Source organism: Muscardinus avellanarius (genome assembly GCF_963383645.1).
Source record: "Muscardinus avellanarius genome assembly, chromosome: 10".
Classification (NCBI taxonomy): domain Eukaryota; kingdom Metazoa; phylum Chordata; class Mammalia; order Rodentia; family Gliridae; genus Muscardinus; species Muscardinus avellanarius.
The window spans coordinates 30,123,010-30,146,094 of NC_137796.1; the positions used below are offsets into that span (position 1 = coordinate 30,123,010).

At 42.3% G+C, this 23,085-nt stretch overlaps 1 protein-coding gene across 2 annotated transcripts in view; it reads left to right on the top strand.

Moving 5' to 3' along the window:
* Positions 1 to 1,742: 1,742 nt before the first annotated feature.
* Positions 1,743 to 23,085, top strand: part of LOC308269222 (liver carboxylesterase 1-like) — a gene marked incomplete at both ends in the record, with an annotated part of 43,938 nt that continues 22,595 nt past the window's right edge. Inside the window, 8 exons of one of the 2 annotated variants that reach the window (XM_080704477.1) lie at positions 1,743 to 1,794; positions 4,096 to 4,303; positions 13,179 to 13,323; positions 15,846 to 15,979; positions 18,306 to 18,459; positions 20,138 to 20,242; positions 21,051 to 21,155; positions 22,381 to 22,419. In XM_080704477.1, the coding sequence (XP_080560603.1) occupies positions 1,743 to 1,794; positions 4,096 to 4,303; positions 13,179 to 13,323; positions 15,846 to 15,979; positions 18,306 to 18,459; positions 20,138 to 20,242; positions 21,051 to 21,155; positions 22,381 to 22,419 (942 nt within the window). The remainder of the gene's footprint in view (positions 1,795 to 4,095; positions 4,304 to 13,178; positions 13,324 to 15,845; positions 15,980 to 18,305; positions 18,460 to 20,137; positions 20,243 to 21,050; positions 21,156 to 22,380; positions 22,420 to 23,085) is intronic. The other variant, XM_080704478.1, reaches the window with a different exon arrangement.

Here is a 23,085-nt window from a genome sequence, read left to right on the forward strand (position 1 = left end):
CACCCGTGACAATATTATAGATATGAACACATGGAGGATTCATATGTCTTCTGGGTGAGTGGACCCTTTGTCACTATGTAACATGCATCTTTTTCTATGTAATATTCATTCTTGTGATATTAATATGGCCACCAAATTTCCTTTTGAGTGTGTGGTCTCTCTGTTGGTTCTTCTTAGTTTAAACCTATTTATTTCCGTACATTAACAGTGTATTTTCACCCAAAGTTTGCTTTGGAAGTTGAGACTGATGATGTTATTGCCAATCCCCCAAATCAAAGAACAGTTTTAAGGATAAACCACATTAGTTTTTGATCTGTGAACTTTCTACTGTTCAGCAGAGGGCAGCACTATAACAGAGAAAACTTGCTTCTCCACACTGGAGGTTCCTGGGCAGGAGAGAGAAGGTAGAACTTGGATAGATAAAAGTATACCAAATAGCTATGTTAGAAACCAATACTATATATTGTTCCCCCTTTTTCTGTAACAGCTAGAATGGAGGATACGTATCATCTATGACCTGAAAACTATACCCACAGAACACAGGTTAGAGCCTGGACTTCTTTTTTTTTCCAGTTTTTTTTTTTTTCCTGCCAAAGGAAAGGCATTTGAGTAAACATTTGATGAACAGATAGATAAACAGAGACATGCATTAGGATGGTGGAGATGAAGTTAATTACTGAAAAATATTTGGTTCAAAAATTACTGCTCCTTGCCGGCCATGGTGGTGTATGCTTGTAATCTCAGCATTTTGTAGGTGGAGATAGGAGGATTGCCTTTCAGGAACAGCCTCAACTACTTAATGAGACTCTACAACTCAATGAGACCCTATTTCAAAATAAAGAATAAAAAATATGGATGGGATCTGGGCATGGTGGCACACCCTTGTAATCCAAGCATTTGGGAGGCTGAGACAGGACGATCACGGTTCACTAACAGCCTCAGCTACTTAGTGAGGCCCTCCACAACTTAGTGAGACCCTGTTTCAAATTAACAAGAATTAAAAAATAGGGCAGGGGGTGTTGCTCGGAGGTCAAATCCCCTGGTTTCCATCCCAAGACTTGAAAAAGAAAAATAGGACTGATGATACAGCTCAAGGTACAATGCCCCAGGATTCCATCCCAAGCACCCCAAAAAAGAAAAAAAAATACTGCTCCACAAAGTCATAGTTTCCCTGACCCAGAACCCTGGGCCACGACACAGAAATATTGCAAGAGTAATTTATGCAACTGAATGGTTTTAGGCAAATTTTATGAACACTTCTACCTTAAAATACTGGAACTCTAGAACATACTAGACCATGGAAGCTCAGTTGTCCTGATCTCCCTGCTGAGCACCTGGACCTGTGAGTTGCTTTAAAGTTTTTCAATTTGTTCTGAGGACCCCAGGATAAAAGTTCACCCCACTTTCAGGCCTCTGGCTGCTTTTGGAAAACCTGCCTTTGGAAAACTCACAGGGCACTGAGATGAGAGTGAAACAGGGGAAAAAGTCTAATATAAGAAGTTGTTGGACAAGCCTGTGGTCCTCTGTAATTTGAGAGTGGGTAGGGACTGTTCAGATAAAGCAGGGTAAAGTCTGGGGGGGCGTGGCTCAAGGTCCCAAGGGAGAGCTTTTCTTTCATTTTTGATTATGCAACTGGATTGAGGGGGAGAGAGTCAAGGTTGGCTTGGTGCTCCTGGCAGGGCCAGCACATTCCCTCTGAGCAGCTCAGGCACAGCACAGAATACAGCAGCTGCTTTTCCAGGATGTGGCTCTATGCTCTGGTCTTGGCCTCCCTTTCTGCTTACTCGGCTTGGGGTGAGTCCTCCTGTAACATAAAAATCAGGGAGCATATTGGAAATTCCTTAGAGTGGGCTAAGGTGGGCACCAAAACATAAATGGAAAAGGAGGGACAGGTCCGGTTCTGTAGCTGTGCTCTCTTGCTATTCTTGGACATAGACCTAGACTTGGAAATAGACTTGGAGTGGCCAAAACCCTCCAGCCTCTCCAGGGGAGAGAGTGAATGCCCTGAAACCACAGCTGTGCATATCAGCTATAAAAGAACAAGGAAATAACAATAACGTGTCTCAGACATGAGCAATGAAGAGATTTCAGTTTATTTTTTCTTGATTAATAATCCAAATCTGGCTGTGGAGGGTGGATTAACAGAGTATTAAAAGCATCAACTCAGGGAACAGGGTGCTAGTCTGAATCGCATCCAAACACATCTGAGCTAGGTGTCCTTGGGTGACTTACTTAACTGTGCTTCGGTTACCCCATTTCTAAAAAGGGGATAAAATAGGACCTACCACATCATGGATTAATTAAGATGAAATGGGTGGTTATTTTTAAGTATTGAAGATGGTGTCTGGTCTAGAGAAGTTACAGAGAAAGAATCAAATCTAATTTGAAATGAAGTCTATTGATGGAAATTTTGATATATGGTAAAATCAGAGCAGGAGCCCTTAGCCATTGGAAACAAACAAACAAACAACAACAACAACAAAACAGTTTTCTATTCACAGTCCTGGGGATGAGGGCACAGCATTGGGGTGAGATGAAACACATGGAACCCACCATGGTTGTACCAGTATGGCCTAGGAAGGTTTGAGAAAACTATGATTATTAATATATTCCAAAAATTGGGTGAGGGGCAAATCTGTGAAAGGACTAGTTTTCTGCCTAGAAGCAGGCAATTGTTCCCATGTAAATTAACCTAGCTAAAGGTAATTAGCAAGCCTATAGGAGAGGGGAACTAGGACTTCCTCATCTTCATTCTAAAGACAGGTTTACATAAAAATTGGATAAGCTAGCTAGGATAGTAGGAGGGGTTGACTTTCCTGAAAGGAGACACCTTGCCACACCTTGCTAGGGGAGGAACATTACAGGGAGTTTTACTATGTCAGAAATATGTAACCAAGATGGAGGTCATGGGTATAAAAAGTCAGGTCCACCCTGTATCTTTGGGTTGGGGCATTAATTTGACACCCCCCCATGCCATTCTGGCATGGGGCTTTAACTATCTTCTGTATTTCTATCTTTTTTATAAATTTCTTTAAATCTTCAGCAAGACTCCAGGTTAATATGTATTTATACTTAGCTCAGGACAAGAACCCATGTTTTTTATGTTTTTCTCTTTTGGGGTTTTTTTGTGTTTTGAGGGAAATTGCGTCCAGAACCCTAACAGGGTTCCTCAGGGACAGTTTGCCCAAAACCATATCATATCACACTGTAACAATGGTCAGTAATGAGGAAGAAGGAAATGGGATTGCTATAGGCAAGAGCTGCTTTGTATGTTATCAAGAAGAAAGAGTAGAGCCAAAAGAAGCTAGCAGAGGGTTTGCAGGTTAGATTATTTTACTGGACTTTGAGGCTACAGGAACTTTCTAGCTGTCTGGTTCCTGGTCTAGAAGCTTAGGGCAGGTGGATACTGGCCTAAGGTATGAGAAACAGATACAAGGAGTGGTTGGCTCTGGATGGGTTGGACCCTGGAGGACGCAGGATCAGCAAGGTTGACAGGCCAAAGCATCAGATACAGAAAATAACCTCTCTCTCTCTCTCTCTCTCTCTCTCTCTCTCTCTCTCTCTCTCTCTCTCTCTCTCTCTCTCTCTCCTCTCTCTTCCCCTCTCTCCCTCTCTCCTATCTCCTGCAGCACCTCCTTGATCTCTCTGGTCTCTCTCTCTCACAGGACATGTTTTTTTTTTTTCTTCCCAGCATGACTTAGGGATATCTGAAATTCCTTTTCCCTACAGGTCACCCCTCTTTAGATAAGGGAACACCTCTTTTTCATTCTCTCAACCAGCATGCAGCTCAGCACCAGGATCCTAATAGATCCTAATAGGATCATAATAGATACATGCTTCCAGAAACTTCTCAGAAGAAATAAAAATGTTCTGTTCTTTTTAGGCAGAAACTCTCATTTTTTTCTTTTACTTTTGACTGAATTAATTTATACCTCAAATCAAATATACTCCTTCAGTCAGCCTTCAGAGTTAGGAAGGTCGGTTTTATTTATCGTCATTATACATAAGAAGAAGTCTTAGAGACCTACTCAAGGTCACACGCCTAGAAAGCATCACCTTTCCCCTCTGATGTCCTCATTTTCTCTCCATGTCCAGCAGGACACCCATCCTCACCACCTGTGGTGGACACTGTGTATGGCAAAGTGCTGGGGAAGTTCGTCAGCTTAGCAGGATCTGCACAGCCTGTGGCCGTTTTCCTGGGCATCCCTTTTGCCAAGCCTCCTCTTGGATCCCTGAGATTCACTCCACCACAGCCTGCAGAGCCATGGAGCTACGTGAAGAATGCCACCTCCTACCCTCCTATGTAAGTCAGGGGTCTGGGAGTGGCCTCTGTCAGTGAGGAGGTTTGTTACAGGCAGATGCAAGAAGGAGTCAAGGCAATTCTCCAATTTACTCTAATTTGTTTTGGAAACTCAAGAATATCACAGAACTTTGAAGACATTCTGGAGCTGTCATAGATTTCTAGGGTCCCATATTGAACACAAATTTTTGAGTATCTATTCTGTGTCAGCCATGTTCTCAGTTCTTAGACTGCATTAATGAACAAAACAAAGATACCTCTCTTTATGAACTTATATTCCAGGAGGAAAGGAGAGATTAAAAATTATGCAAGGTAATAAATAAAATATTATGATATAATAGATTATGGTCAGTGTTTCAGCAAAAAAAAAAACCTCTGAGATAAGAGGTAGTGATCTTATCTCTTTTAACTTGAAGCTTTCTGTGGTTGAGAAGAGGGGTGGGTGAATGTATGTTTGGGTGAGTGGTGGGTTCATTGGAGGGTTGACTTGGCAAGTTCTCAACTCCCATTGGTGTCAAAATCACTAGTCGTGGACAGAGCAGGTATTGGTGTGCCCAGTTATACTGGAGAGCTGGCAAAAGCCTCAAATTTCCATTTCTTTTTCTTTTTTTTTTATTGGTGCAGTATATTCATACATCATATTGCGGTAATAAACTTGTGTGTACAGACATGCACACATCACTGATTTAACCCCTACCCAATTCCCACCCCATTCCCTCCCCTTCCCTCCTTCCCTTGCTTGGCTTAGTGGTTGACTTAGATATGTTTAAGTACATTGTGTGTTTTAGAAATTTTCCTCTTCCCCCCTCCTATCTCCTCCTTTAGGTTGCCTTGTTTGCTCCTCTATAGGATTTCCTTTTTCATCTAGACTTCTTCCTATGACCCATTTCTCCCTATCTCTCATGTATTAAGGAAAGCATCTGATTTCTTATTTTTTGTGACTGACTAATCTCACTTAGCATAATGTCCTCAATTTCCATCCATTTCCCTGAAAATGATGTAACTGAGGTTTTTTTAATGGCTGAGTAAAATTCCATTGTGTACATATCCCACAGTTTTGTAATCCACTCATCTGTTGATGGACATCTTGGCTGGTTCCATAGTTTGGCTATGGTGAATTGTGCAGCTATGAACATAGATACACATGCATTAGTTTGGAAGTTTGGTTTCCTGTCTTTTGGGTAGATACCCAGAAGTGGTATTGCTGGATCAAATGGTAAATTTGTTCCCATTCTTCTGAGGATTCTCCATACTGTTTTCCAAAGTGGTTGTACTAGTTTGCAATCCCACCAACAATGTCTTAGAGTTCCCACTTCTCCACATCCTTGCCAGCATTTGTTGTTCTTTGTGTTTTGAATGATTGCCATTCTTGTTGAAGTTAGGTGAAATCTCAGGGTAGTTTTGATTTGCATCTCTCTGGTTGCCAATGATGTTGTGCATTTTTTCATGCATTTATTGGCCATTTGAATTTCTTCTTTTGTGAAGTGTCTATTTAGTTCACTTGCCCATTTTGTTATTGGATGCTTTGTTTTCTTAGTGTTGAGTTTCTTGAGTTCTCTGTATATTGTAGATATTAGTCCTCTATCGGTGGTATAGGTGACAAAAATCTCCTATTCTGTTGGCTCTCAGTTGAGGTTCTTGACAGTTTTCTTTGCTGAACAGAAGCTCTTCAGTTTCATGTAATCCCACGTATTGATTCGCCTTTTAATTTGTTGTGCCTTTGGGGTCTTGTGGAGAAAGTGTTTATCTGTGCCTATGTGTTGCAGTGTTGGACCTATGCCCTCTTCAAGGAGCTGCAAGGTCTCTGGTTTGATTTCCAGGTCTTTGATTCATCTTGAATTGACTTTTGTACAGGGTGAGAAAGTGGGATTAATTTCCAATTTTATGCATATGGTTTACCAGGTTTGCCAACACCATTTGTTGAAGAAGTTATCTTTTCTCCAGTGTATGTTTTTGGCCCCTTTATCAAAAATCAATTGGCTGAAAGTGTGTGGACTTGTTTCTGGATCTTTTATTCTGCTCCATTGGTCTATGTATCTGTTTTTGTACCAGTACCATGCTGTTTTTATTACAATGGCTTTGTAGTATAGTTTAAAGACAGGTATTGTGATTCCTCCTGCATAGTTTTTGTTGCTGAGAACTACCTTGGCTATTCTGGGCTTTTTCTTATTCCAGATAAATTTAAGGACTGATTTTTCTATGTCTGTGAGGAAAGATCTTGGTAGTTTAATGGGCATTGCGTTAAATCTGTAGATCACTTTTGGAAGGATGGCCATTTTAATGATATTTATTTTGCCAATCCATGAACATGGAAGATTCTTCCATCTTCTAAGATCTTCTTCTATTTCTTTTTTCAGTGTTTTTTTTTAATTTTCTTTGTAGAAATCTTTTACCTCCTTGGTCAAGTTTATTCCTAAGTATTTTATTTTTTTGTGGGAGATCCTGAGTAGAAGTGTTTTCTGAATTTCTTTTCCAGTGGATTTATAGTTGGTGTACAGGAAACTTCTGATTTATAAGATTGATTTTGTATCCAGATACTTTGCTGAATTTGTTGATCAGTTCTATAAACCTTTTGGTTGTGTCTGTTGGGTTTTCTAAATATAATTTCATGTCATCTGCAAATAGTGAAAGTTTTAGTTCTTCTTTTCCTATTTGTATTCCTCTGATTTACTTTTCTTGCCTTATTGCTCTGGCTAGAGTCTCTAGTACTATATTGAAGAGAAGTGGTGATAATGGACATCCTTGTCTGGTTCCTATTTTTAGAGGAAATTCTTGAAGTTTTTCCCCATTTAATATGATGTTGGTGGTGGGCTTATTGTAGATTGCCTTCATAATGTTGAGATGTGTTCCTTCTATTTCAATTCTCTGCAGTGTTTTTATCATAAATGGATGTTGAATTTTATCCAATGATTTTTCAGCGTCTATTGAAATGATCGTGTGATTTTTGTCCTTGATTCTGTTTATATTGTGAATTACATGGATTGATTTTCATATGTTGAACCAGCCTTGCATCCCTGGGATGAACCCTACTTGGTCATGGTGTATGATTTTCTTGATGTGGTTTTGAATGCGTGTTGCTAGTGCTTTGTTTAATAGTTTTGCATCCAAGTTCATCAGAGATATAGGCCTGTAGCTTTCCTTCCTTGAACTGTCTTTATTCGGTTTGGGTATTAGAGTGATGTTGGCTTCATAGAATGTATTTGGAAGAGTCCCGGTCTTTTCTATTTCATGAAATAGTTTGAGGAGTATTGTTAGCTCTTCCATAAAGGTTTTATAGAATTCACTTGGGAAACCATCTGGTCCTGGGCTTTTCTTTGATGGTAAGCTCTTTATTGCTGTTTCAATCTCTTTGATTGTTATTGGTTGGTTTAAGTGTTCTATATCTTCATTTGTTTAATTTTTTATTTTTTTAATTGGTGCATTGTAATCATATATCACTTTGGAATACAAGACTTGAGAGGATATACAAGCACACATCATCCAATTAGTCCTCATACAGCCCCCAACCCATTCCCTCCCCCTCCCTCGATCCCATGCTTGTTTGGTGATTAACTTTGATACATTTATTTATGTACCTCCTGCGTTTTAAAGAGGCTCCATCCTCCCCTATTACATACCCTCTGATTGGTTATCTTAGTTGCTTCACTATAGGGCCCTTTCTATAGCTCGACCTCTTCTTGTTGCCCCTTTCCTCCTAGTTTTTGCTGATTAGGGGAAGCATCTGATTTTTATTTTCTGCGATATTTCTCTGTGCATGCTGCGTTGCAAGTACCGATCCAACTCTTGACGGCCCCAGTAGTGGCCTGGCTACCCGGTGGACTGATCCAGAACTCGCTGGCTCAAGCAGCAGCCTTGCCTCATGGGAGGCCCTGATTCTGGTCTCGCTGGCCCCGACAAGAGCCTAACCCCTCAGCTGGCTCCAATCCTGGTTTCAGAGGCCCCAGTAGTGGCCTTGCCTCATGGCAGGCTCCAATGCTGGCCATTGGCCCTGGCACTGGCCTAACCCCTCCGCAGGCTCTGATCCCGGCCTTGCTGGCCCCAGCACCGGCCTACCCCCTCGGCAGGCTCCAATCCCAGCCTCAGAGGCCCCAGGAGTGGCCTTGCCTCCTTTCAGGCTCCGATGCCGGCCGTTGGCCCCGGCATCGGCCTAACCCCTCGGCAGGCTTCGATCCCGGCCTCACTGGCCCCAGCACCAGCCTAACCCCTCGGCAAGCTCCGATCCCGGCCTCGGAGGTTCCAGCACCGGCCTTGCCTCATGGCAGGCTCCAATCCCAGCTTTGCTGTGTCCATCACCAGCCTCACCCCTCGACAGGCTCCAATCCGAGCACTGTCTTCTTCGCCCAACCAATTGTCCCATGTTCTTGAGGGTGCGTGGTGGAAGCATTCTGCCTCTGGGGTTATTATTTCAAAGGTTCCAGGTGTAATACATCAGATCTCTGCCTCCCCTGAGTACTGGCCACTGCCATTGCCACTGCCTCCACCATTTCAAATCTTTCCCAAGCTCTTTTTACACTCTGAATGCTGTCCAGTGTTCCTAAGCATGCATAACGGTAGCATTCGACATCTGGTGTAATTTCTCCAAAAAAAAAATAAATAACGTTGGTAGGATCTGATTTCTGCTTCTCCTGATTACAAGTCCCCACCGCCATCGCAGAGACTGCTTTCAACACTGCCTTTCTCCTTGGTCTCCCCTAAACTCTCTCCTTACAGGTGATGTCCAAGATTCTTAACAATATAGAGAAACAGCAGTCCTCCTTCACAGGGAATTTTTCCATAAGTTCCAGTGCATTTGGATAAGTTTTGTCTGCATCTCCAGTATCCTGGCATCTGCAACAGCCTTCTTAACCCCTCTCCAGTATTTTTCTTTTTTCTTTTTCTTTTCCTTTTTTTTTCTCAATAAGAGAAGACAGTATGTGTGGTTTGAGGAGGTAGTGGGGTCAGGCACTCAGTAGCACTGTGACCCGGCCCGGTTTCCCCATGGGTCCAGCATGTTCCGTACAACTCTGCGTGGGGCCCAGAGTCCCATGACCCGGGCCCCGGCTGGTGTACCCCACGCAACCCCCACCCAGGACCCAGGCCAGTTTTTCCAGGGGTCTGGTGTGCTACGCACAGTCTGGCCAGGGGCCCAGGTCCCACGACCTGAGCCCCGGCTGGTGTGCTCCACGCGACCCCTGTCTGGGACCCAGGGTCTTACTGGGCCTGGTTTCTCTAGCGTTCTATATCTTCTTAACTTAGGTTAGGAAGGTTGTATTTATCTAGGAAGTTGTCGATTTCCTCCAGATTTTCCATTTTGTTGGAGTATAGTTTTTCAAAGTAGTTTCTGATAATACTCTGGATTTCTACACTGTCAGTAGTAATTTCTCCTTTTTCATCCCTTATCTTCATAGTTTGGGTTGATTCTCTCTCTCTCTCTCTCTCTCTCTCTTTTCTTTTTTTAGTTAGGTTGGCTAGTGGTTTATCTATCGTGTTAATTTTTTCAAGAAACCAGCTTTTGGTTTTGTTGATTTTCTGTATTCTTTTTTTATTCTCTATTTTGTTAATTTCTGCTCTAATTGTAATAATTTACTGTCTTCTACTGGCTTTGGGGTTCAATTGTTCCTGCTTTTCAAGGGCTTTTAGGTGTGTTGTTAGGTTATTTATTTGAAGATTTTCTGTTTTTCTTATGTGAACACTCAGTGCCCTTTACCTTGATTTTGTTCCTATCTTTACTTGTAAGGTGTGTTTCTTGTAAGCAGCAGATCAATGGATTCTGGTTTTTAATCCATTTTGCCACTTTATGTCTTTTTATTAGGGAGTTGAGGCCATTTACATTCAGTGTGATTATAGAGAGATAATTTTTAATTCCTAATGTGTTAAGATTGTATTTCTGTTTGAGATACTGTTTATTCTTCTTTGCTTAGTTCTATGCTGGATGGGAAATCTTGTTTCTTTGGTTCTGGCATGTATTATCTATTTCTTCTTTGCAGTTAATCTCCTTGAGTATTTTCTCTAGCACTGGTTTTGAAGACATAAATTCAGTTTTTGTTTGTTATGGAAGCTTATTATTTCCCCATCTAATTTGAATGATAGTTTTGCTGGGTAGGAAATTTTGGCTGGAAGTTGTTTTCATTCAGAGTTTGAAATATGTTACTCCAAGCCCTTCTATCTTTCATAACTTGGTTTGGGAAGTCTGGAGTGATTCTAATAGGTTTGCCTCTGAATGTCACTTGGCCTTTTGTTTTTGTTGCCTTTAAGATTCTCTCCTTGGCTTCCACATTAGTCATTTTGACAATTATGTGGCATGGGGATCCTCTTCTCTGAACCTGTATAAAGGGAATTCTATAAGTTTCCTGGAACTGTGTATCGACCTCTTGCTTTATGTTTGGAAAATTTTCTGCTATCACTTCCTTGAAGAGATTATTGATCCCTTTGATTTCACCTTCTTTTCCCTCCTCTATTCCAATTATTCTTAGGTTAGCTGTCTTAAAATGGGCCTTTACTTCAATGATTGCAACCTTTATCTCATTTTGACTCTCTCTGAATTCTTTTAGAAAGTCCTCTATTATTTCTACAGTTATTTTCCTGATTTGATCTTCTAGATAATTCCGAATTTCTGTGTTATCAGGTTCTGATGTTGTGGGGTTGTGGGTATTCATTGCTCCATTGTTATTTGTCTTTCCCATGATTTTGGAAGTTTGTGCCTTTCTGGGTTCTTCCCTGGGTTACTACGACTTCACTTACAGTGCTCTAGATCTCAAGTCTGTGGTATCTCAGTCACCACTACTCCTTTACTGGGTTGTATTGCAAAGTCTCAGACCCAAGGAGTCAATCGAGGCTGTTTTAGACCATGGGGGTGCCAGGCTGGGCGTTCTCCCACAGGGAGCTGCAACTATGATGTGATATCTCTGCCACCGCCACCCCCCTACTGGGTTGGACTGCAAAAATCTCTGACCCAGGGAGACTATCTGTGCAAGTCCCTGGGAGTGCAGTACTGGGATTTCTCCTCAAGGGGCCACAATTTGACTTACGGTTGTTAAGTGTGCTGATGGAGCTGTAGTGGACTTGGTGAACTCACTGCTGCCTCCACTGGCAATATGGCACTACTGCCATGCCCTCGGCCGTGAGGCTGGCATGTTTCTTCTCTGGTTTTGAGCTCTGTTCTGAGTCCCTGAAGGGTGTGCTGAGCCCGGCCCCAGGGAGCTTTAGACGCTCCTTGTGCCGAAAAAACTGCTGAATTACACCCGGCTGTTCTGCAGCTGCTCACCTCAGCTTGCTGTCCACCCCTCCTCTCTGGAGCCTAGTGGCTTGTTGAGTGCGCTGGTCTGGAGCTGTCAGGTGAATTCGCCACTGCCGCCGGCAGTATGGCGCTGCTGCCGCGTCCTCGGCCGTGGGGCCAGCGTATCTCCTCTCTGGTTTTGAGCTCTGTTCTGAGTCCCCCTCCTTTCTGAAGCCTGGTGTTGTAAGGGAAGATGGTGCCTGCGTGGCTTCATGTCGCGGCTCCGGCCATGGCACTGCGGGCTGGTTTTTTTCTGGTGTCTGGTTGTTTTACAGAACTCTTTTTCTCTGTCCCTTGTATTTACAGTTTTTATGATGGTGTTTTCTGGCTATGAGAGGTGCTGATTTTGTGGTAATAGAGATCAACTGTTAGTGGGACTCGTAAGCACCGCTTTTCTCTGTCGCCATCTTCCTGGAAGTCCTCAAATTTCCATTTCACTTCACATCTACTCCAAGCATCTCAGACACATATATGAATGAGGTCTGGCAATTCAGACTTTATTTATATCTTCAGCAATGCACTTCTGAGAGTTTCCAGGATTCTATCTGGTTGTCTTCTTTTCTTTCTTTTCTTCAAATAATAATATATAACTTTTTTTGTGGTGGTACTGGGGTTCCTGGAAGCCCTTCTACCTCCAGGCTACACTCCCAAACTTATTTTATACATTTTATTTGGAAACAGGGTCTCATAAGCCAGTGTAGCTGGCTTCGAACCTGTGCGATCCTCCTGTCTCTGCCTACCAAGTGCGGGGATTACAAGTGTAAGCCACCACACACAGCAATATATAATATTTTTACTTCGTCATTGCAAGTCTAAAACATACATATCACAAAAAACTTGGAAAATAAATAAAAGCAAAGGTAAAAAATTAAATACTGTACAATTCCACTAGCCAAGGCAAACAGGCATCAGTATTTTATATCAGGATTCCAGTCTTTCATCTATTGCAAATTTTGTATATATTAGATCATATATACAAATAGAATAACTGTCTTGCTCATTAATTTGTAAATAATCAGCTTTATTCTATACACTTACATGTCCCTCCCCGAAAGTTTATGTCTGCATTAATGGGTATTTAAGTGTAATTAATTTACTCATTTCTTGCTTTGTGTAATTAAGTTGTTTTTATATTCTTGTCATTATAAATAGCATAATGATGAACATATAAACTATGACACATATTCATGGAATTTTAGGATAGCTTTCAGGCAGTGATAGTTCTGATTCTATAATGTATATTTTGTTAGATTTTCCTCCAGAAATATTGTTACAAATTTCATTGTAAATTATGTCTTGGAGACCTCTTTTTCAGGGCAGGCAACAGTGATTGGCTGGCATAGGATGAAGAGCGAGTCTTAGCATTCCATGGTTGAAAATCCCTAGAGATACCATTCCTCACATTTAGACAGGACAAATTGGGGCTGAGAGCAGGAAAGGAACACCACCTATGCTCATTCAGCACATTAGTGGCTGAGATAGGACTAGGACTATGTTTTGCTGAGACTGTCCACACTAGCACAAACCTTCTGCAGGAAAAAATGTTCAGCATTGAGATAATCTGGTTGAAGAAGTCTTTCATGGAATATTAAATTTCAGAAGCTCTTCTTTCTTTCCTCCCAGGTGTTCCCAAGATGCAGTGGGAGGGCAAGTCCTCTCAGAGCTCTTTACCAACAGAAAGGAAAACATTCCCCTCAAGTTTTCTGAAGACTGCCTTTACCTAAATATTTACACTCCTGCTGACTTGACCATGAGAAGCAGGCTGCCGGTAAGCATGGGAAACAGTGGTGAAGACTGTTGAGCTCTGGCACTGCATCAGGATCTTCTGGTGCAGATAGGAAGGGGATGGAGGTAGCTTGGACCAGGGATATGGTGGACTATGATGGCTCAGGAGCCCAGATGGCTATGAATTGGGAATGCACATCTTAATTTCCTTCAAGTATTCTCCCACTAACAGAAGGCACAAGAAAGAGGAAAGGCTGCCTCATCCATTCTCACTCATTTATTCTTCTAGCATGTGCTGAGTTCCCCCATGTACATATCTGAACTTGGGGTTATGGACAGGAGATGCATACTACCATCCCACACAGCTCCTGCCTTCTAAGACCTTGCCATCTGTCAGCACAGGTGCATTCTAGCTCCTTCAGCATATCATCAATAATCAGCCCTCTTCTCAATGTCCTCTCAAAATTAACTTGACTCAGTCCACCTCTTGAGAAAGAAAGGATTGGAAGTCTGGAGGCAATATGGATATGGATTCTAGAACTACATGGTCTAGGTTTAAATATTAGTCCTGCCTTTGTCTGGCTGAGAGACATGGGCAATGTATTAACTTCTTTCAGCTTCTGCTTCCTCAAATGGTAATAATGATATTGTGTGTATTCAATGATGACTCTCAAGTTTTATCTCATTCCTATGTGTGTACATAGAACAAGTGCTCATTTAACACTAGGTAGAGCTATGAAAGGATCTTCCTCTTGCTCTAACAGTTGACTTGCTGCTGTGGCTGTGGGCTGCAGGGATTATGCAGCTCAGCACATGAAGTCTAGGACAAATCTGTGTGGTTCAAATCCTGGTTCAAGCCCTTATTAGCTACAGGATTTGGGGGCATGTGAGCAACCCAGTTTTCCTGTCAAACTGGATGATATTACTATTTCTATGTTGATAGAATATTTTTGTGCTTATATTCTTGGTTCATATCTCACACCATTTGAACTTGTTTCTTATTAGCTAGCTACCTCCTTACATTATTTCACCCATTCTCATTTTCTTTCTACTATATGGTTCTTTAAATAAAAACATCATGAATTATGCATTATAATATCCTTTCTAATATTTAAGTCTTGTCACAGTCTCTAGCACATAGCGGACTCTCAGATAATGTTATTTGAATAAAGCTTCCTGAAGAAGTTAGATGTGGGGGTGGGCTTCAGAGATTGGATCCCATCTAGGTTTTGGAGAAAGTAGAAAGAGGCACGATAACAAAATGCATCCTTGGGGATCATGTGTGATTCCTGACATAATTATTTCTGCACTTGGAAGTTGTACTATTTACAGGCCAGTCAGTGAAAGAGGTTATGCATAGGTAGTGGGATTGGTTACCGAGAGACCGAAGAAGACACCTGGAGGTGGGGTAAGGGGTGATGAGACGTAATGTTTATGGAAAAGTGTTTAAGTAGAAGGCCCAATTGATATTGTCTAGACATACACTCCCCCAAAAAGTAAACAATTCAGCAGCAAAGGAATGGGCTGGTCACACATCCATTTCTTATTGTATCCATGGTGTTCACCAGAAAGTCGTACCTCAATCTCTCACAAACTTTGTCCAGTCGCGGTCAGTTGGATGGTTACTTCCACTCTCTACAGTGCTATGTTACCTACCAGGTACCACTGGGCGGGGAGTTTCATAGGTTAGGATACAGAAGCACTGATAATATCACTCTCTTAATTTTCATTGTTCAGTTGCATGACTAGCATCCCATGGAATTTTGTGTGTATCCAAGGAAGTAGCTTTCTACAGATAGCCTAACTTGCCCCAATATCCAGTAGTGTCCTTCAAGAAAAAGCCATTCCCCTCGAGATTCTATCTATCTAGGCATTCTGATTCAGACTCACTCTCATTGTTCTCTTGACTTGGGTAGGTTCTTAGGTTTAGAAGTGTTTTACTGTCCCTTTTTATTCCCCAGTAAGTAGTTCTCTGCAAGGAAGCTAAAGTGTAAGCACTGCCACATTATTGTGTCTAGCTGGTTGAATGTCTGCCTATGAAGTGTTTTGGGGGAGAACATGATATCCTTTTGCTTTGATATTCTCAAGACAACATTCTCAGGTGTGTGTGTGTGTGTGTGTGTGTGTGTGTGTGTGTGTGTGGTACTGGTGTTCGTGGAAACCCTGCTACCTCCAGGCTATACTCCCAGACCTATTTTATATTATTTTTAATGGAAACAGGGTCTCTTAAGCCAGTGAGGCTTACTTTGAACCTGTGTGATCCTCCTGTCTCCACCTCCCAAGTGCAGGGATTACAAGTGTGCACCACCATGCCTGGACTAACAGTCTCAGTTTTCAGACCCCATGGCACATGGGTTGAGGAGAAAGGCAGGCTACTCCAGTGGTCTAGGCTCAGCTGGGATAGGAGAGAAACTGCCTATTGACACTTTGATGGGCTCTGGTGGTCTTTGGCTGACGGACTTCTTGATTCACAACCAAGATGTAGAAAACCAAATCAGAGAAACTCAAGTCCTTCCCAAGTCTACTTTCCACAAACAGTATGGTCATGTAATTTTTTTTTTACAGGTGATGGTATGGATCCATGGAGGTGGTTTGATGGTAGGTGGGGCATCCACGTATGATGGGCTGGCCCTTGCTGCCCATGAAAACGTGGTGGTGGTGACCATTCAGTACCGCCTGGGCATCTGGGGATTCTTCAGGTAAAGTATCAGATTCTCCTATTTGCACATTAGCACTGATATCACTGTGTATTTTTGCTGGTGTAACCAACTTCCTGAGGTCATATAATTCTAAAGAGGAGAAAATTATTAATTCAATTCCAGATTGGATGTTTTCATCTGGTCAGCATCTGGTGAGGGCCACCCAGCTATATCACAACAGGCAGAGAGATGGGGAATCTGCAGTATATGGGAGAGATCACATCACAAAGTGAGACAGAAAGCCAAAAAGAGAATAGAGGATGCTGTCTTACTTCTTTTTATAGCAACTTGTTCTCTTCAGAACTAACCAGGATCCCATGGGCTCTCTACTAATCTCTTCTGAGTGCATTACTCCCATGCATTACTCCGAATGACTTAATCATGTCCCACTAGGCCTCACTTTGCATAAATCCTACCACCTTTTAATACTACCACATGAGGGACCAAGGCTCCAGTATATGGGTCCTTAGGGATAAACAACAGCTATAACTTAGCAACCACCCAAGAAAAATGCCAAGCCCAGCTTAGGCATGCTATTCCTCATCTCAGAGTTTCTTAAGGTACTTAAGAATGTATCTAGTTCCTTCATTATTGGACCTCACCTACCTCCCCCATTCACCAGTCATACTGTCAAATTGCTTGAGTGTTTGCACACTCTCTTCCCTCTGCCTGGAATGCCTCCTCTATATGTCAGTTCCTATTCATCCTGCAAGGCCAGGGCCTCATGTTACCGTTTCTAAAATATCATCCTGTTTTCACCTCTGCTGCTCCAATACACTGCTATGTTGCCAGTTAGCATGATCAAAGCAGCTAATGTTACACATCTCCTCCTGAGGAAGGAAAAAGCATATCATGTTCTAGATAAGGAGCTCAGTGAATGCTTGTGCAAGCTAGTTTTCAGCATGTTATGCCAACAAGCTGTTCTTGAAGAGACCACGAATGAGCTCCATCTGCATTTAGCATAGCCTATCCATTTGATCTCTCAGCAGCCACAGTCAGTCACCCAGTCTCCCTGAAATTTTTCCTTTCTCTAGCCCCCAGCCACCTTCCACCTCTCAATGGCTCCTTTTGAGCACCTTTGTTGGCCTTTTCTTCCACTAACCTGGATACTCTGGGAGTCTCTCTCAATCTCCCCTTTCTCTCTCTCTTTCCATCCCTCCCTCCCTCCTTCCCTTCCTCCCTCTCTTTCCTTCTAATTCCCTGAATGACCCCAGTGGCACTTACAGAGCTCTCCGTTCATAACTCCCTCCTCTCCTTTGAATCCCAGGTGTCCAACTTTTCCTGCCTGCTCCTGTCTACCCTGCTGTGTACAGGGCATCCCCCACTTCTCAGGGACAGACTGAGTTCCTAATATGCCTCCTGTTCTTGTCCTGGCCAAGGCTCTCCTGCTTTCCCATGAGGCTGCTGCACTGCTGCTGACAGCTCCATCCTTCTGACTGTTCAGGATGCTTGCCTGAGGGCAGCCTGGACTCGCCGTTTGTCCTCATACACACAGCAAGTGGGTCTACAAATCCTGTTGGCATTACTATTACAAAATGCTAAGACTGCAACTGCTTCTCATACACCCAGGCTTCCACTAATGTCACAGCTCCATGTCTCTGTCCTCTTTATTGTGATAATCACTTATTTATACACCTGAGACATTTATGTGATGGCTTTTCCTCACAGTAGAGAGAGTGATCATGTAATACATAGGTTGAGTCATGTCTTGCCACTGCAGAGGGCTCCTAGGTCATTTTCTTTTACAGTGATGAAAAAGTCCTTGCTAAGATCCACAGCATCCTCTCCAGCTGCCTCTTGCACCAGCTATATTCACTCTCTGTTCCCTTGATCCTGGGCCTTTGCACCTGCTGCTTCTCCTAACTGCATTCCCTTCTTTGGACATGTACAAGACCCTGTACTGATTTCCTACAGGTCTCTACAAAATGCCACTGCCTAAAAGAGTGTTCCCTGCTTATGATATCTGAAATATCACCCCACTATTCTACTCTGTTCTCATTTTTAACCATTTTTATAGTCATAGGGTTATCTCTGGCCTTTTGTGAGCTGAGTAAAGTCAGAGGTTTTGTCTCTTTTATTCCATATGTGCCCTGGCTCTTAGTACAGAGTTGGGTGTATACCAGAAGTTCAGTACTTTGCTGCTGGAAGAATGATGTAGAGCCCCACACAGAGCAGTGCTGTAGGAATGAGAGGTAGCTGGAGACCCCTGTGCAGAGACATGGAGCCCAGGCTTCTGTGGATGGCTCACCAAAAATACCTGTGCATCTGTGGCCTTAAGAACCCAGCAGTGACATCTCTGTCCCCACCCTATCATGTTCTCTTGCAGCACAGGGGATGAGCACAGCAGGGGAAACTGGGGTCACTTGGATCAGGTGGCTGCCCTTCACTGGGTACAAGACAACATCGCCAACTTTGGAGGGAATCCAGGCTCTGTGACCATCTTTGGAGAGTCAGCAGGAGGCCAAAGTGTTTCTGTTCTTGTAAGTATTCTTGACATCACACCCATGTTCAGCTTGATGTCATTTTTGATGGGGTCTCTTGGAGACCCTTCAGTTCATCCACCAGCACCTTAGCTTACAGGACCAGAATTTAGGGAGGACTCTTCTTAGAGAAGAGCATCAGGTGGTGGACAGCTGAGGCCCAAGCTCTCTTGGTCTCCAGAAATCTCGGGCTTTAGCTTAATGTCCTGGAGCCATAAGCATCTCCAGTGCAGCCTGTAGCAGTGACCTTCCTCCTCCTCTTCTCTATTGACCGAGTTCTTTTTCTCCTTCCTAAGCATTTTAACATTAGGATTCATCTCACTTATCTTTGGAAGTAGCAGTGGGTATCAATTACACTGAGGCAGAGGAAATAAGTTGGATAAACAGTTATTGTTGCCTGCAAGGGCAAACAAAGATTTCAAAACAAACAAAAAAGATTTATGGGTTGAGCAGATTGATAACCAGTAGAAAGCACAGTTTCCTCAGAGATTTTATGATGGTTTCTTCATGACTAGGTGGACAACAGTTTCTGGGATTGAGGGTGATGTGGACTGGGGCAGTTGGCTAACAGGAAGCAAGGATGGAAAATGATGGGGGGAGGATGAGCAAGGGACATGGATCACAGCCAGCCTAGAAAAATGAGATGTCTTGCTGCTGTGGAGAATGGGACTGAGGGGACTCTGAGGGCAGATATAGAAGGTTTGGGGAGGCAAAGAAAACTTCAAGCTATCTCAGAGTTGAGCAGAGGGTTGGATGATGACTGTATTTTTCAAATGTATACTGATGTTATAGTTGAGTACTCAGAGAAAGATATATATATATATATATATATATATATATATATATATATATATATATGCTTAAAAATAAACCAAGGAAAAATACAAAAATGTCCAAAAAGGAAAATAGGTGACAATGACTTGTTGAATGAATTTCTTTATTTTCCCAATATTTTTTCTATTTGTCTATTCATCCATTCAATTGCTCTCAACCTCTATCTCTATCTTTCTGTATCTATCATCTATCAATCAATACTCTCACTTTCTATCATCTATCTTGGTTGATTTTTATTATTTACCAAAACAAATATTAAAAGTCTTATATAACATGATAGTATAACATAAATATTTCCCTTAATATGAAAAGTTCTTATATAATATTAGCTTTCATAATTGTATATTATTCTATTGTAATAATAAAAATTTATGCAGTTATCAAATTTCATAATTTTAGAAACTACCCTGAGTTGTATTCAGTTTTTGGTATTAAGAACACTATGTGCATTCTTGGACAATTTATGGGCCTCTGTGATCATTGTTTTTAGGATAAATTCTGAGTAATAGAAATTGTGAAACAGGATTTGTGGCTAGGAAAGCCCATCTGTCTTGCAGCAGTTGTGATGGTCATGGTGAGCTTGTGCCATGCACTGTCTGTTCTGTCCCCAGCTCTCTGCTCTGGTTTCATCCCACTGAGGCTGAGAATCTCTTGGGAAATCTTGGCTCCAGGGGGATCCTAGGAAGGAGAATAGGACAGATGGGAAGCCATCATGTCCCTGAGGTGCCAGAATCCTCAGAGGAGAGGGCATCACAGAAGAGCAAGTTGAGGGAGCCTGAAAGAACGCGTGAGTGCTAACCCCTCCCTGTGAGCTTGAACTTTCCTCATCTCCACTCCTTGGCAGGTGTTATCTCCCCTGGCCAAGAACCTCTTCCACAAAGCCATTTCTGAGAGTGGTGTCATCCTTAGTGCTTCCCTATTTATTAAGGATGCCAAGTCCCTGGCTAAGGTAGGTCTCACGATGTACAGATTCTGTATATGTTCCTCTGCTCTCTCATAATCCTTCGTTGTTGTTGATGTTGTTGTTGTTGTTGTTGTTGTTGTTGTTGTTGTTATTGTTGTTATTTTCTGTAGTGAGATTCAGCAGATATGCACAAAGGAGCACTGAGGTGAGAATGGGTGAACTGGGCTCTACTATTAAAGATCATCTTTAAACAACACTCCACATTTTCTGAAGTGTTTTCCTGGAAATTGTCTTATCTAGGGCTCCTGCAATTCTGCACAAGTTCAATGTGGGAAAAATAGTGCGCAGCTTACCACTTCACACACATTAATTCCTCTTATTAGAGTAGTACAGTCATTACCATTATTCACGAATGGAAAAACCAAGGCACAAAGAGATGCAGTACTTTATCCATGGCCAAACAGCTAATAAGGAAAGAATATAGATTTGAAACCAGACACTGCAATTCTGGATTTCAACTTCTTGCCTGCCAATTCTAATGGCAGTTTAAAACCTCTCAAGGCATTAAACTGAGAGAATATTGTGCCAAATGTGTTTATTAATTTATTTTTTGTTGTTGTGATGAACATTGTGCCCATTTTAATAGTAATAAGCAAGAGAAATGCAGATACTCTGTACTGGCTCATGTCACACCTCCAGTCAATAATAGAGGCAACACTGCAAGAACTAAAACCCACACCTGATGATCTAGAGTATTTTCAGCCATATCCTGCTGCCTTCCCATGATGGCTGTGGTAAAGTAAGCCTCTGTCCACACTGATGGAGGGAAGAGACATTTCTGTGCTCTCTGTAGAAAGTTGCTGTTACTGCTGGATGTAAAACCACCACTTCGGCAGTCATGGTTCACTGCCTGCGCCAGAAGACAGAGGACGAGCTCTTGGAGACCACCCTGAAAATGGTAGGTACCTCTATTCTGATGGCCTCAGGATTCATTGGCTCAGCTGTCCTCTCACTCAGGAAGAACTTTCTTGAGTTTCTCAACTCTCAGCAGCATATTCAGACTCCTAGTCCAAATTAGAAATTCAATTTTTTAAATTTTATCTTGTGAAATATCTAAAAGATTAAAAAAAATCAAAAATAACAAAATTAAATTGCATAATAATCCCCAACCAATCACTAGTGGTAAAACTGGTTAAATATAGGTAAAATTGCATTTGCTACAGTGTTGAGGAACACAAGCATACAGGTTGACTGTGTATTTGTAGGTAATGTAATCACTATAATGTTGAGGAACACAAAGCAAAGAAAGCCCTGAGCTGGAATGGGTTTCAGTGAGCTTGTGTGAGTCAGGGTTTTATAATGAACATTAGAAAAGTCACTTCAAGGTGCCTGAATGAAATAGTAACATGCATTGTACAGAATCTTCAGATTAGTAGAAAGGTCAAGAACGGATGGGTTGGGCATGGCTAGGTCAATGTGCCCTAAAGATGTCATTGAGAACCTACCTATCTTTGTCCCTCAGCTTTCCATTCTGCTTAGTTGGCTTCCCTATGAAATAGAACCAACCCCTGGGAAGGTTAAAGTCAACAGCCCTCTAGACTTATATTCCATTCACTTATTTAATGGCTACCTCAAAAGTTGCAGCAATAATTTTGGTGTAAACTTTTGAGCTGCCATGGCTTGTATCCATTCTTGCACTGACCTCTCTTTTCAGCTATATGGAGCACTATGGTCACATTTAGATACCTGACCTATGAGGTGGGTGTGGGGAAGAGGGGAATGGGCAGGGTCCATGTCCTCTGCAGATCCATCCCACATCCTGCTCCATCTCTGCCAATGCTGTCACCATATTTATAATTTCCTCATGGGGTGTTTCAGTTATAATTCACAGGAGCAGAGAAAGAATCAAGCAGAGGGCAGGAACAAATGGCAGTCATCCTCCCCAGAGCTCCAGCCACCATGACTCTGGTTCCCATATCTGCCCTGCCCTTTCTGGGACCTTCCTCTCTTTGATCCTACAGCTACACCTGTGCACATGCCTAGTTCATTCCCTGCAATATTCTATTGAGCTGAGGCCAGCTGGGAGAGCTCCAAGGGAAAAACCGATACCATTGAAGCACATAAGAAAGCACTGGTTTCATCCAAGCCAACTCTCACCACATACTCTGCTTTTGTCTTCACAGAATTTTAATACTCTCAATTTACTTGGAGACCCCAGAGAGGTAAGGACTTTAAGCTTCAATGTACTATGAATGAAAAAATTTTCCATTGTGGAAACACATTCACTTCTTTTGTGTATATTTTTGAGACCAAGAAAGAGCGGTAACTTGCCAGGGAAATGGCACAACCATAAGGACCAGAGATAAGACGGCAACCCACTCTCCTGACTTCCAGTGCAGTGCTCCTATTCAGTGACTCTGGGTCCCTGGATATAGAAAACTCTTTTTCATTTACATTTCCTTTGGGATGATACTTCTCTAGAATACCCTTGGAAGGCAGGGAAAAAGCCCCAACTAATTGGCTCAGGAGTCTGCATTGCTGCTGTGTTCATATCTATACAGGGAGAAAATCTAGGATCTAAGTCCTTGAGGACACCGCCTTCCTCAGCCCTAAGGCATCTTCAACAGTGTCCTCCCATCTCTTCTTTCCTCCATTCCCACCTGCCAACAGTTTCCAGGGTCTAAGAACATTAACTGTGCAGTGCCTTATAATCCTTACCTCTCTCCTCCTTCTCTGGGATCTTAGATCATCCCTAAAGCTCTTCTTAAAATAAAATGGGATCTGTTCAGACATTCAGCCAAGTATTAAGATGCACTTACCATGGGGAAAGATCTGATTTAGCAGCTGGGAAATAGCAATGACACAGGCAAGGGTCCCTGCCTTCCAGG